Here is a 14,807-nt window from a genome sequence, read left to right as displayed (position 1 = left end):
TTATATCTCAAGTTGTGCTAAATATTTGTAAAGTTTACACATTAGCTTTTGCTAAATATTTGAGCAAAGGAGTTGGGGGGGGGGGGGGGGGGCTCAAGAGAAGGAGAAGAGAGCTAATGTGTCATTTTGTCTACCCAGTAGAATAACTATCTTTTACTACACGCGTAATAAGAAACACCTGCACCTTGTTCTGCATTTTCCCTGATGGATAGATAGTCATAATTTTCTAAAGATAGTCGAAACCAAAATCAATTTTTCAAAAAAAATGTTAACTCAGCAAATACTTTTATGCTGTTTTGGAATTGGTGGGGTCTTTATATCAGTATTGCTTGACTATATCCAAGCATTTAGAGTCAGATGTACAGCATGGAAACAGACTTTTAGCCCAATTTGTCTAATCAGATATCCTAAATTAAATCTAGTCCCATTTGGCCCATATCCTTCTAAACCCCTTCCTATTCATGTACCCATCCAAAGTGTCTTTTAAATGTAGTAAATCTTACCAACCTCCACCACTTCCTCTGGAAGCTCATTCTGTACACGCACCACCCTGTGTGAAAACACTGCCCCTTAGGTCCTTTTTAAATCTTTCCCCCGCACCTTAAACCTATGCCCTCTAGTTCTGGATTGCCTTCCCCCAGGGAAGGGACTTGTCTATATACCCTATCCATGCCCCTCATGATTTTATAAACCTCTAAGGTCACTTGTCAGCCTATGATGCTCCAGGGAAAACAACACCAGCCTATTCAGCCAGTAATTTTTTTTTGGACCCTTTCAAGTTTCACAACATCCTTCCTCAAGGAGAGAGACCAAAACTGCACACAATATTCCAAGGTGGCCTAACCAATGTCCTAAACAGCCGCTTTAAAATCTCTTCAATATATGCCACTGCATTCTTGAATCTTAGCAGTAAGCCATTTGATTACCTTACAGAAAAACACTGAACAAACAAATCTCTTAAAGACTTTAAAGCAATCTATAATCAAAATGTTACCAATTCAACAAAGGGCTAACTCAGTGACTGCATCAAACCCAATAGTTTCAGAAAATTTATATTTAAATCAGAGACTTAAATGCTATTGGAACATGGCTCAACAGTCCCAAACAGTGGTCACATTTTGCCAAAGCTAAGCCAACTGCAATGAGGCTTTATATATGCCAAGTGTAGAAACTTCACTGGAGCATATCAAACAAAAAGTTGACATTGTCACGTAAGTGGGAAAAGTTAGGGATACACAAGCAAAATATTGATCAGAGGTAGATTTAAAAAGGAGAACCTCAAAAGGGAAAAAAAGGTAGTGAAGCATAGGGGTTATGGGAGGACACTAAACCTCGGCAGCATAAGGTTTGACTATCAATACAGAATTGTTTGAAATGAGGGTTTTAAAAGATTCATTCACAGGCCAGCATTTATTACCCATTTGAATCAACCACATTGCTGTGGGTCTGGAGTCATAGAACATAGAACAGTACAGCACAAAACAGGCCCTTCAGCCCATGATGTTGTGCCGACCACTGATCCTCATGTATGCACCCTCAAATTTCTGTGACCATATGCATGTCCAGTAGTCTCTTAAATATCCCAGTGACCTTGCTTCCACAACTGCTGCTGGCAACGCATTCCATACTCTCACAACTCTTAAGAACTTGCCTCTGACATCCCATCTATACTTTCCTCCAACCAGCTTAAAACTATGACCCCTCGTGTTAGTCATTTCTGCCCTGGGAAATAATCTCTGGCTATCAACTCTATCTATGCCTCTCATTATCTCGCATACCTCAATTAGGTCCCCTCTCCTCCTCCTTTTCTCCAATGAAAAAAGTCCGAGCTCAGTCAACCTCTCTTCATAAGATAAGCCCTCCTATCCAGGCAGCATCCTGGTAAATCTCCTCTGAACCCCCTCCAAAACATCCACATCTTTCCTATAATAGGGCGATCAGAACTGGATGCAGTATTCCAAGTGCGGTCTAACCAAAGTTTTTGGAGCTGCAACAAGATCTCACGACTCTTAAACTCAATCCCCCTGTTAATTTCAGCCAAACCCCCATATGCTTTCCTAACAACCCTGTCCACTTGGGTGGCCATTTTAAGGATCTATGTACCTGCACACCAAGATCCCTCTGTTCCTCCACACTGCCAAGAATCCTATCCTTAATCCTATACTCAGCTTCCAAATTCAACCTTCAGCTTTCAAATGCATCACCTCACATTTATCCAGGTTGAACTCCATCTGCCACCTCTCAGCCAATCTCTGCATCCTGCCAATGTCCCACTGCAGCCTACAACAGCCCTCGATGCTGTCAACAACACCTCCAACCTTTGTGTCATCTGCAAACTTGCTGACCCATCCTTCAATCCCTTCATCCAAGTCATCAATAAAAATTACAAACAGTAGAAGCCCAAGGGCAGAGCCCTGTGGAACACCACTCACCACAGACTTCCACGCAGAATATTTTTCTTCTACTACCACTCACTGTCTTCTGTTGGCCAGCCAATTCTGTATCCAGACAGCTAAGTCCCCCTGTATCCCATTCCTCCTGACCTTCTGAATGAGCCTACCATGGGGAACCTAATCAAATGCCATGCTGAAGTAAACTAGACCAGGTAAACATGGCAGTTTCCTTCCCCAAGGGACACCAGTGAACCAGATGGGGTTGTCCAGTCAATAGATTCATAGTCATTTTGTTTTAAATTTCATTGAGCTCAAATTCCACCTCCAGGATTTGAATCCAGGTCCCCACAGTAATACCTTGGTCTCTGGATTAAGAGTCCAACGATAATACCAGTAGACCATTGCCTCCCCCATCAAGAGGCCAAACTTGCAGTGTGTCTCTCAGGCTGGAGAAGATTTCAAAGATAGGGAGCAGAGACTTAAAGGTTGAGAATGTTTAAAATTTAACATTGCTCAGCAGGGAGCCACTGTAGGTCACCAAACAGGGGTGATGGGTGAATAGGACTTGGTGAATGTTAGGACACAGACACTTTTACAAAAGATATAACACAAGACTGGCTAGGAATGAGTGGAATAATCATGTCTAGAGGTAAGGCGACACATGAATAAAGGATTCATAAGTCAATGAGCTGAAATGATGTTTTAGGCACTGGTACATAAGTGCAAATAAGTAATCTTAACATATGGTACAGGTAAGTGTTTAGAAACTCATCTCAGGTCAGATATAATAAAAAAAGGTTATAACATTCTGATTCAGCTTCAGACTGTTTCTAGCAAGAGGAATGGAACCAGTGACTAGCGAAAGAACTTATGGTTGAGATATAATGAATGGGCAATGGCTTCAATCTCACCAATATTTAGTTGGAGGACATTTCAGTTTTCTCAGTAAAAGATAGTGGAAAGACCAGAGCCAGTATGAGGTACAGCTAGATGATACCACCAAGGGATGAGAAAAAGGAGGTACCAATGAAAGTCCCTTGGTAAAAATCAGGAGGGGGAATTGGAGTAACTGTTCTGGATAGATAAATACAAAAGCACAAGTGGGCTTGTGGTGCAGTGGTCGTGTCCCTACTTGAGGCAGGAGGCCTGGGTTCAGGTTTCAAATGCACCACAGAGGTGTAACAGTACCACAGGGGTTGATTAAAATTAAAATGGAAAGAATCAAGATGACAGGAGAAGCATTGGAGGACAGTAGTATGGATTTGGTTCAGTGAATTATGTTAAAGAGTGTAGACAGATCAGGAAAATTGCAAAGAGCTTAACTTTTGACAATCTTACTAGCTGTCATGTGCCATGTTGAAAGGCCTCATCTGAGTACTATGACAAGGTCAGAAACCTAAATCAGAAGGATTCAACTTTGGGAGTCCAGGAACAAAATTTGATATGTTCAAGGACACAAAAGGAATGAAAAAGGTTCGAAATGAAGGTATCATTTTTTTCTTTCAAGAAAATTGACTGCCACATTTGTAGGAAAGCGTGGGGCAACATCCAGGAAGAACATATGGTTGGTTCTCATCTCATCAGATATTGCCAAGAAGGGAAGTTGAGTGGTTAAAAGATTATTGGGAAGGGAATCAAGTGAAAAGGTAAATTTCATAACAAAGTAAGCTGCGAGGCAACATTAAAAAAAGGGAATTATGAGAAAAACCTTAAGTCAGTCATTTAGACTAGTGGGCTAGGGAAAGAAAAATAGCCACAAACCCAATTGATCAAATAGTTTCAAATTTTGTGATAAAAGAATTCCATGAGCTGCTCATATTTTGAGGTGAGGATTGAGGAAACAAGAGATGGCTTTCTTTACAGAAAAGAAAGAAGTTGCAAGTTACTTGTATTCCAAGATGGTTCTGGAATATTAAGCAGTTAAGTTTGAGAGCAGCATTTATTAGTGCTGAAGGTGCTCTAGCCAGATTAACCAGAATTGAATGGCCAAAGCATTCAGCCACCTTATCCTTTCAACTCTGTTTAATCCTAAATGGTGTGATGAAAGCTGTACCTAGGGAGCAATCAGTGTGAGTTTTCGTGGGGATGAGGTGATTGAAGGTGGAGGCAAGGAAATGTTGAGCAAACCAGTACAGGTGGAGGGCTTAAAGCTAGAAATGTAAATGCTTTCAAAATTAGTTGTAGGTCACATAGGAAGGTAAGGCAGGAGAGGAAAGGGAGGGAGTAAGGAAAAAGCTAGAAAGAGGAAGTGCTCAGAAATGGGGTTATCAATGATTGGAGAATCAAGGTCAGGTAAGATAACATGATCAAAAAGCTAGTTGACATTGCTTGTTAAGCTTAGGAAGATTAAGGAAGGATTGAAGATCAGTAAACGTAAGAGAGCATGAGACAGCAAGAGAGAGGATAGTAAATGGAGATGAAGGTTGAACTCACTAGAATGATGCAGGTGAGGAAGGAAAGTGATAGTACCTCAGTAATTTTATTTAATATACACGTAGGTAGGTATTAGGGAATGAGATCTTCAGGTAAGAGGATAGTAAAAGTGAGATATTCAAATGATGCACTTGAAGTGATGGGAAGGAAACATCAATAGACCAAGGGAAGAGTTGGTGTTAAAGGCACACTGCTACTGCAATAATCTGGATGGTACGAGTGGTGGAAACTTCAGCCATGAGATAGTTGCTGCTTTGTGAAGCTATCATCATTCCTCAGTCAGGTTTCCATCAGGGTGATGTTAGTGCAATCATCCACAACATGCTTAAGGATGGAAATAGCCTTGTTCACACATAAATGGACATTCAGGCAGAGACAAGGAGAGGGTTGATCCACAGCCTGAGTCCATACAGCCAATGCTGGGATGTTCGGATTAGACATGGACAGAGTAGATATAGGGAACGTAGCGCCAGCACAGGTGTGCTGTGCAGTGAAGAACAGTAAATACCCTCTGCAAAAGTTAAATCTTTGAAATCTCTTCCATCAAAACAATTGTTAATGCTTGAGCTATTAAGTACTTTAATTACAAGTTATCAAAGCCCTCCAACTTGCAACTTAATTCTTTCCAAAGGATTGTTGACTCAATTTACATATGTTAAGACATTATCATTTTGTCAACAAAGGCAACAAGAGGTATAAATGTTTGCTTTTAATGGAATTGAAAGTGTATTTCAGAACATTGCCTAAGAATGACTGAATAACATATCTAACTGGATGATTAAATAGTTGTATTGAGTACAACATATTTTATAGTTGAATCTAAAGCCATTCGTAATTCATGAGAGAAGTCATGGCTGCTGTTACTCAAATTACAGTAGGTAGTCAAAGAATGACTTTGCTTTGCACATGAACTTCTCAATTATGGTATCTGAAATTGTAACACATTATTAAAGCATTTGTGAGGTCTTCAGACTTTCCTCTGCTGTTTGGATCAGTAGTGGACGATGTAATCAAAGGTACTTGAAAGCAACAGACCCCAACATTTTGTTTCCAGCTTTTAAATAAGAGATTAAAAGTTTATTGTTGCAAGTGTTATAGCTTATACTGATACCTACAAACCATCCACTCCGCAGAGTTCACAATGAACAAGGGGATGGTTTAGAATCACATCACCACATTGCAAACGTTAGAATCCTAGAAGACTAATAAACTGTCAAAGTGGGGTGCACATTTGGTCAATTTTATTCAAATACCCATGGGATAACTTTGTGGCAGCTTAAAGCATTTTGTTCGAATGTCCTCCCTTTCCTAGGAACCCTGCAGTGAGACATTACCATTAGCTTCAAAGTAATGTTTTAAACTACTAAAATGTAATCAAATGATTAGTATAGGGAACTGGAAATTTCATTCATTTCTCCCAAAATCTTTTTTTTTAAACTGTTTATTTTTATCCCCAATCTGACAGTGGGAACAGTGAGTCACTGCGTCTTATTTGCGCTAAATATAAATTCAAGCAAGGTGAATAATGGATAAATCTTAGGATAAAAATAGCACTTTCGTCGAAAGAGACTGCACACTACTTTTACGCCCAGTACTTCAAATCAGGATTTCGTGCATAGCCAAGGCCTTTTACAACCACAGAAATAAAGCCTTTTATAATCCTAATCTAGGCTATAGAACGAGAAATAATCGAAGCAGATTTACACTGGTTTTAGTAGTTTAACTCACTACCAAATTCCACTTTACTCTCGCCATGCACCTCAAAACCAAAATCCATTTCATGGGAAAAAACATCTTCGACGACCAAGGTTACAATAAAAAAGGATGCCGTTTAGCAGGTGTTGGACTTACCTCGTCTCTGAATGATGACTCGCAGTAGAGGATTGGCAGATGAGAGCGCTTTGTGGTAATTGTCATCGTTGTTGATGGGCAACAAATCCCCGTGGATATCGGTGTATCCCAACAACACGTCCACGCAGGGGATCTGATGGACGGCTTGAATCAGCTGGTAAAATTCCTGGAAACCACCTACACTTGAACGTTTTAGAGCAAATCTTCTAAATTCAGCATCGAACTGCGAAAGAGAGAAAATGGGAGAAAAATCGGGTTGCAGCACCTACACGTTTAGAGTTCATTAATTCCCAGCTTTCTAATTTAATGAGATGAATACATTTCTCCAATTTGTTAATGGTAACACCGCTCTCGCAAGCGAAGCCCTGCCTTTCAACTCTTCGCAGCACGCAGTGTTAAATATGGCTCCAATGTTGAGATCATAATTCACATTATGGGATGGTGAGAAACTAGCACCATCACTCAAAGTGTGTCGATGGAGGAAGCAAGAATAAACAAGAGCAGCAGCAACATTAACTGTCAGATCCAGAACAATTACAAGCGTCTTTCCTTTCCCCCCGCGAAAGAAGGTAAGGTTTGTTTACATTAATAGCGGATCAATTCACTCCCAGGAGAAACACGTCTTAAGTAACCGTAGTCCATCCGCTGTTGTGAATATAACACCAGACCCTCTGGAAAACACCCAGAAGGCAGCGATCAGCCGAGCTAAGACCCTTTATTTTGCATTCTTACAGAAGATCTACCACCTTAAATCACTGGCAAAAAAAAAGCAAAATCCCACTGTACCACAGACTTTGATATATGAAGCCAGTTTTACGTGGAGAGAAATATTGCTTTCACAAAATGAATAAATAAAATGTGCAGATATCTACCTTGCTTTTCACCTCAATAATATTATCCACAGTTCTAGCGGGCGTCCTGTGGTGTTTGGACATTGTCTCCCTGCGTTGTCCGCAGTCGTTGTTAACCATATACTGATGAGACTCCGCTGCAGGTAGCTGCACTCTTACCGTATACAACTGGCGTCTGCGAGAATACCACTGGCCTGGCCCGACGTCACCACGCGATGTTGGCTCCCGCCTCCTCAAATTCATGAATGGCTGCTTGAGGGGATCGGGGCGTGACCGGCACAGGTATCGCTATGACGTCATCCGGAATGTTGCCGTGAAGTAACGATGGCAACACTGGAACGCGATCGAAATTTGCACCATTTCAAGAGAATGGCTTTCAGACACTCTGTTCAAACCACTTTACAAACGCTGTAAATAACGATTAGGTTTATATGAAATATCCAGTGTTGCCATATTTGTGCAAAGCAAGATCCCGCAACTAGTAACGTGAATGAACACAATCTAATTTTGGTGGCACTTCACAGATACATTGCTTCAGTTTCACTGAAGTGGCAACTGAGTAGAAATTATGACAGCAGAAAGCAACTAATTAGCAAGAACAACCAAAGGCAGAAATTGGTGGACAAACTAAACAGGTTTAGCCTGCTGTGAAGAGAAATTGTTAACGTTTCGAGGCAAATGGCCCTTCAGAACTGATAGTAACTACAAAAACGCGACACCAACTTATCCCGATGATGGGACGTTTGGGGGCTGGAGTGAACGTGAGTGAACAGATGAAGAGGGAGCCCAGAGAGAGAAAAAGGGAGGCACTCAAAGGGATTGTTGAAGGTTAACCAGGGAAGAAAAGAAGCAGGATGTGGTGGCACTGAAGGCAGTTCAGAGGAGGTTCACCAGGTTAAATTCCCGGGAAGAAAGGGCTGTCGTACGTGGAATGGTTTAATAGCTGGGGCTTGTACTTGCTGGAGTTCAGATGGAGGGAGACGGGGAATCTGATTGAAGTGTACAAAATGCTAAAGGGGGATTGATAAGGTGCAGTTAAATAAGTTGAGGAGAAACTACTTCTCTCAGAGGGTTGTGAGTTTATGAAACTCCCTGTCCCAGAATGCAATGCAGAATCAATCAACATGTTCCAGAAAGAAATCGATATGTTTATGATGAAAAGTGGGATAGACGGCTGTGGGGAGCAGGTGGGAAAGTGGAATTGAAAGCAGAATGTATTCAACAATGATTATGTTACATGGTAGAGTGGGCTCAAAGGGCTGAATTACCTCCTCCTGCTCCTAATTCCTATATTCCTGTTATAATGGGGACTATGAGTAGTTTCAAGTGGGTTGGTTGTGTTGAAAGCAACCTATTTCATTTCAGGACCTGTCTGTGTGTTGGAGGTAGGGGTGGTGGGGATTGAATAGGTATGGAAGGTATTTATGCTCTAAAATTGTTAAACTTGATGTAGATTCCTGAAGGCTGTAAAGCACCCAAAAGGAAGATGAGATACTGTTGTCCAGCTTCTGTTGAGCTTCACTGAAGCATTGCAGTAGGTGAGACAGAAATGTTGGCATTGGATTATGACACTCTTTTGAATGTATACTGAAGTGGCAGGCAACTGGAAGTTCTGCGTCATTTTTAAAGACATATTTTTACGTAGGTATTCTGCAAAGCTGTCACCCAGTCTGTGTTTCCTCTCCCCAGAGTAATTTTGACAGCATTGTGAGTAGTGAATATGGTAGGTTAGATTGAATGAAATGACCTGCTGAGTTTCTCCAGCAATTTCTGACTTTATTTCAGATCTCCAGCATCAACCACATTTTGTCCTATGAAAGCAATATAACAGATATGATAAAAAGGAATTGTTAAACAAACCCAAAACAAAGTTCCTTCTCTGGATGGATTCATATTTGAATGCTTAAGGAACCTGGGAATTAGAATAGTAGAGACACTTACAGAAAATTGTTGAAACAGAGGTCATGCAGACCATGTAACTCTTATCTTCAAAATATGAGATTTAACTAATCCAGGGCTCCGTAGAGCAATTAGCTTAATATTGGCAGGAAAAATACTAATATTTGCTAACATATCAGATAACAAAATATCAAGAAATCCAGAATATACTGGTTAGGAAGTAGTTAGCATGAATTTCTAAAAGGAAGGCCATGTTTAATAAACATTATTAAATTAATTAAGTAACAGGAAGCATCGACAAGGGCATTTAAGTAGACATATTAAACACTGAGTTCCAGAAGGCCTTTGATGAGGTGCCAGGTAAGAGGCAAGATGGGGATGCCCTGGGAATACAGATAAATACAATGCTAAAGGTTAAAACCCACATTTTGTAGGCCACAAAAGGTAAAAATAAATTGCTGGTATCTTATCTAAAGTAATAGAATGCAAAAACAGAGAGGAAAAGTCATATAGAACCTTGTTTACACCATATGGAGTACTGTTTCTGGTCTCCATACAAGGAAAAATTTATTTCAACATTGAAAAAACTTCAGAAAAATATAGCACCAGAATTAAGAAAATGCAGCTATCAGGAATGATGCAAAATTTCTTTTTGTTTTCTGGAAAAGAGATGATGCAGAGGAGACCTAATATTGATTTTCAAATTTGTGAAGGAATTTGATAAAATGAAAGTGAGGTAAACTGTTTCCACTTGTGGATTATTCCAAAACAACAGCATTCATAATTATAAGATACCAGTAAGAGATCTATTAATGACATTAGGAGGAAATTCTTTATGTAGTGAAAAAGAGAGCACTGCTTTGATTGAAGCAGTTGTCTTTGATTCATTTAAGGGAAGGTGAGATGCATGCATGAAAGTAAAGGGATTGCTAGGTAATGTGGGCAGAGTGGAAGGAGGTTCATGGAAGGTATAAATGCTGTCTTGCTCCAGTTAGGCTGCAAAGCCTGTTTTTTTTTTACCATAGATCTATGTAATTCTGTGATGTCAGTTGAAAATGAAAACACAACCAGAATATCAGGAGAAGTCCCTGCCCTTTCATGAATGGGATATTTAATCTCTACCTGAATGAGCAACCGGAAATTCATTTTAAGGTCTTAGTCATAGGACAGGCTTTCCAGAAATTCAGGATTCCTTTAATTCGCACCCACATTAAATGTCTAAGTATACTTAAAAACTCAGTAACACAGAGAACGAGCAACTGAGTCATACTTCTTTCCAGATTTTTTTACAGAGCTTTGTTCTCTGTCTGACTGAATAAACAATAATAATTTGCATTTCTCTAGCACTCATCATACAAAAGGAATGTCTTCACATTTTTTACCGGTGGTGAACTAAAAGTAAACAGAGAGTGGGAGCATATATTGGGAAATGTCAATGTTCAGTTAATGGGGAGAATCTTAAGGAACCCTTTGAATGCAAGGAAGGAAATGACAAAACACAAATGCAATATCAAGGAATTCCAATGGTGAGTAATATCCATTATTAAGAAAGGAATATGAACAATAATTAAAGAACAGAAATGCGTTTACTTTAGCAATTGGCAAAGCTTAAGAGGGACATGAATCTAAGCACAGGATTTAAAAATGGAGTTACAGACCAAAGAAAGCTGTAAAATCTAGGGAAGGTGGGATTGTGATCTATTATATTCAAACTGTTGTTTGGGAGATTGACAGGTACAACCTAGCTGGAATTATCAGGTGAATTTGAGCTTTGAAGAACTAAAATTGTAGATAGAGTTTGCAGCAATAGAGAGCAGAGACAAAGAAGAATATTGTTAATGACAAAAGCAGGTTGGATGAGAATTGAAAGCTGACTTGGATGTTTAACTCAGGATTGAATGATACATCAAAGTTTTATACTTGTGGGCTCAATCTGTACTGAAGTAATAATTAGTAAATTCGAATTTATACGAGTAATATATAGATGTTTGTGGAAGAAAAAGAAAATGGCTTCAGTTTTGTTATTATTTAACTGGAGAAGAAATCTTGTGGTGGATAGTGTTCTGCCTCTGAGTTAGAAGCGTTGGGTTCATATGCTGATCTTGGACCTGATGCCAAGGAAGGTCTGTTCAAAATGTGACCAAGCAGGTTACATATGGACCAGTAAATCCTTCCAATAAAACCAATTACATTCCTGATCATTGGTGAGGCGATGGCCTAATGGTTGTTGTGGTTCTGTTCGCCGAGCTGGGAGTTTTTCTTGCAAACGTTTCGTCCCCTTTCTAGGTGACATCTTCAGTGCTTGGGAGCCTCCTGTGAAGCGCTTCTGTGCTGATTCCTCTGGCATTTATACTGGTTTGAATCTGCCTCTTCCGGTTGTCAGTAGCTGTCCGCTGCAGTGGCCGGTATATAGGGTCTATGTCGATGTGTCTGTTGATCGAATTCACAATTTCACAAAATGTGAGATGTTGCATTTTTGAAAGACAAATCCAGGCAGGACGTATACACTTAATTGTAGACTCCTTGAGTGCCCGAACAGAGAGACCTTGAAGTGCAGGCTCATAATCCCTTGAAGGTAGAGTTGCAGGTAGACAGGGTAGAGAAGAAGGCATTTGGTACACATGCCTTTATTAGTCAACGCATTGACTGTAGGAGTTGGGAGGTCATGTTGTGGCTGTTCAGAACATTCGTTAGGCCACAATTGGAATATTGCATTTAATACTGGTCTCTCTGCTATAGGAAAGATGTTGTTAAACTTGAAATGGTGCAGAAATATTTACAAGAATGTTGCCAGGATTGGAGGGTTTGAGCTCTAGAGAAAAGCCGAATAGGCTTAAGCTATTTTCTCTGGAGCGACAAAGGTTGAGGGGTGACTTTATAGAGATTTATTAGATCATGAGGGGCATGAATAAGGTAACTAGACAAGGTCTTTTTCCCAGAGTGGGGAGTCCAAAAGGTGAGAGGGGAAAGATTTAAAAGGGATGTAAGGGGCAATATTTTCATGCAGAGGGTGGTGCGTGTGTGGAATGAGTTCCAGAGGAAGTGGTGGAAGCTAGTACAATTACAACATTTAAAAGGCGTCTGAAGAATATATGAATAGGAAGGGTTGAGAAGGATATAGGCCAAATGCTGGGAAATGGGACTGGATTAATTTGGGATATCTGGTCAGCATAGATGAGTTGGACTGAAGTGTCTATTTCCATGCTGTACAACCCTATGACTATGTAACCCTCAATCTTTCCACAACCACCATGTATGGACCATACAGAAATAGTTCCAAGCACTTTGGAGTTCTTTCATTCATTCAAACTAGGTCAGAAGGAAAAAGACTCAATTTTCAGAGTGATAGCAGCAATAAGATGGCCTTACAGTAAGTCTGAAGTAGTGAGTGGAGTGGGTTCTTTCTTGATTATATGTTTTATTGAGATATGTCTCTTGATTAAACTTAAAATATAAGCCATAAGTATTAATTTAACCTGGAGCAGTGTTCTGTAGAGGAATAAGACAGTGCTATTTTCTGGGAATGCAGATTGAAAGAAGCAGAAATGATCTTAGTAGAGTGATATGCTCTTCTTGTTGGATGTGGGAGTTTAGGGAGAGTATACGGGTTACTGAGGATTATATCTGCAATAAATACTGTTGGTTACGAATCCTATCAGATCAAATGGATCGGTTGCAGACACAGTTAGAGGCAATGAGGAATTTGCAAGAGCAAGAGGATGTGATGGAGGGCAGTTATAGGAAGGGGGAAAAGTCGCAGATACAGTCACATAGATGGGTTATCTCCAGGAAGGGTAAGAGAGGTAGGCAGCTAGTGCAGGAGTCTTTTGTGACTATCCCCATTTCAAACAAGTATGCTGTTTTGGAAAATGTAGTGGGTGATGGATTCTCAGGGGAACATAGCACAAACAGCCAAGTTTCTGGTATTGAGATTGGCTTTAATATAATGAGGGGTACGTCAGGTTCAAAGAGATTGATTGTGTTAGGCGACTCTCTAGTCCGAGATACAGACAGACATTTCTGTGGCCAGCAATGAAAAATCAGAATGGTGTGTTGCTTCCCTGGTGCCAGGATCAAGGGTGTCTCAGAGAGGCTGCAGAATGTTCTCAAGGGAGAGAGGGGCCAGAAGGAGGTTATTGTACACTTTGGAAACAATGACATAGGAAGGGAAAAGGTTGAGATTCTGAAGGGAGATTATAGAGAGTTAGGCAGGAATTTATAAAGGAGGTCCTCGAGAGTAGTAATATCTGGACTACTCCCGGTGCTATGAGCTAGTGAGGGCAGGCATAGGAGGATAGAGCAGATGAATGAATGGCTGAGGAGCTGTGTAGGGGAGAAGGATTCACATTTTTGGAATCATTGGAAGCTGGTTTGGGGTAGAAGTGACCTGTACAAGAAGGACGGATTGCACCTAAATTGGAAGGGGACTAAAAACTGGCAGGGAGATTTGCTCGAGCTGCTCGGGAGGATTTAAACTAGTGGGGTGGGGAGTGGGGGTGGGTTGGGGACCCATGGAGAGAGTGAGGAAAGAGATCAATCTGAGACTGGTATAGTTGAGAACAAAGGCTATTCAAACAATCAGGGCAGGCAGGGACAAAGCAGAGAACAAGGTAGGACTGATAAATTAAACTGCATTTATTTCAATGCAAGAGGCCTAACAGGGAAGACAGATGAACTCAGGGCATGTTTAGGAACATGGGACTGGGATATCATAGCATTTACAGAAACATGGCTCAGGAATGGACAGGACTGGCAGCTTAATGTTCCAGGATACAAATGCTACAGGAAGGACAGAAAGGGAGGCAGGAGAGGAGGGGAGGGGGGATGGCGTTTTTGATAAGGGATAGCATTGCAGCTATGCTGAGGGAGAATGTTCCCAGAAATACATCCTGGGAAGTTGTTTGGGTGGAACTGAGAAATAAAAAAGGTATGATCAACTAATTGGGATTGTATTATAGACCCCCTAATAGTCATCGGGAAAATGAGAAACAAATTTGTAAGGAGATCTCAGTTAGCTGTAAGAATAATAGGGCATTTTAACTTACCAAACATAGAGTGGTACTGCCATAGTGTTAAGGGTTCAGATGGAGAGGAATTTGTTAAGTGCGTACAAGACAATTTTCTGATTCAGTATGTGGATGGACCTAGCAAAACTTGACCTACTCTTGGGAAATAAGGCAGGGCAGGTGACTGAGGTGTCAGTGGGGGAGCACTTTGGGGCCAGCGACCATAATTCTATTAGTTTTAAAATAGTGATGGAAAAGGATAGACCAGGTCTAAAGGTTGAAGTTCTAAATTGGAGAAAGGCCAATTTTGACGGTTTGGAGATGCCAGTGTTGGAATGGGGTATACAATATTAAAAATCACACAACACCAGGTT

At 40.6% G+C, this 14,807-nt stretch overlaps 1 protein-coding gene across 1 annotated transcript in view; it reads right to left on the bottom strand.

Annotated features, from left to right (window-relative positions):
* The window catches only part of pard6a (par-6 family cell polarity regulator alpha), a 106,370-nt gene extending 98,678 nt beyond the window's left edge, over positions 1-7,692 (bottom strand). The window contains exons 1-2 of the mRNA XM_060838168.1: positions 7,550-7,692; positions 6,678-6,900 (exon numbers count right to left, since the gene is read on the bottom strand). Coding sequence (XP_060694151.1) covers positions 6,678-6,900; positions 7,550-7,648 — 322 coding nt within the window. The 5' untranslated portion in view covers positions 7,649-7,692. The remainder of the gene's footprint in view (positions 1-6,677; positions 6,901-7,549) is intronic.
* Between the last annotated feature and the right edge of the window lie 7,115 nt (positions 7,693-14,807).

Source organism: Hemiscyllium ocellatum, chromosome 17 (assembly GCF_020745735.1).
Source record: "Hemiscyllium ocellatum isolate sHemOce1 chromosome 17, sHemOce1.pat.X.cur, whole genome shotgun sequence".
NCBI lineage: Eukaryota > Metazoa > Chordata > Chondrichthyes > Orectolobiformes > Hemiscylliidae > Hemiscyllium > Hemiscyllium ocellatum.
The sequence above is the reverse complement of the archived record's forward strand: the minus strand, read 5'-3'. Positions and strand labels throughout refer to the sequence as shown.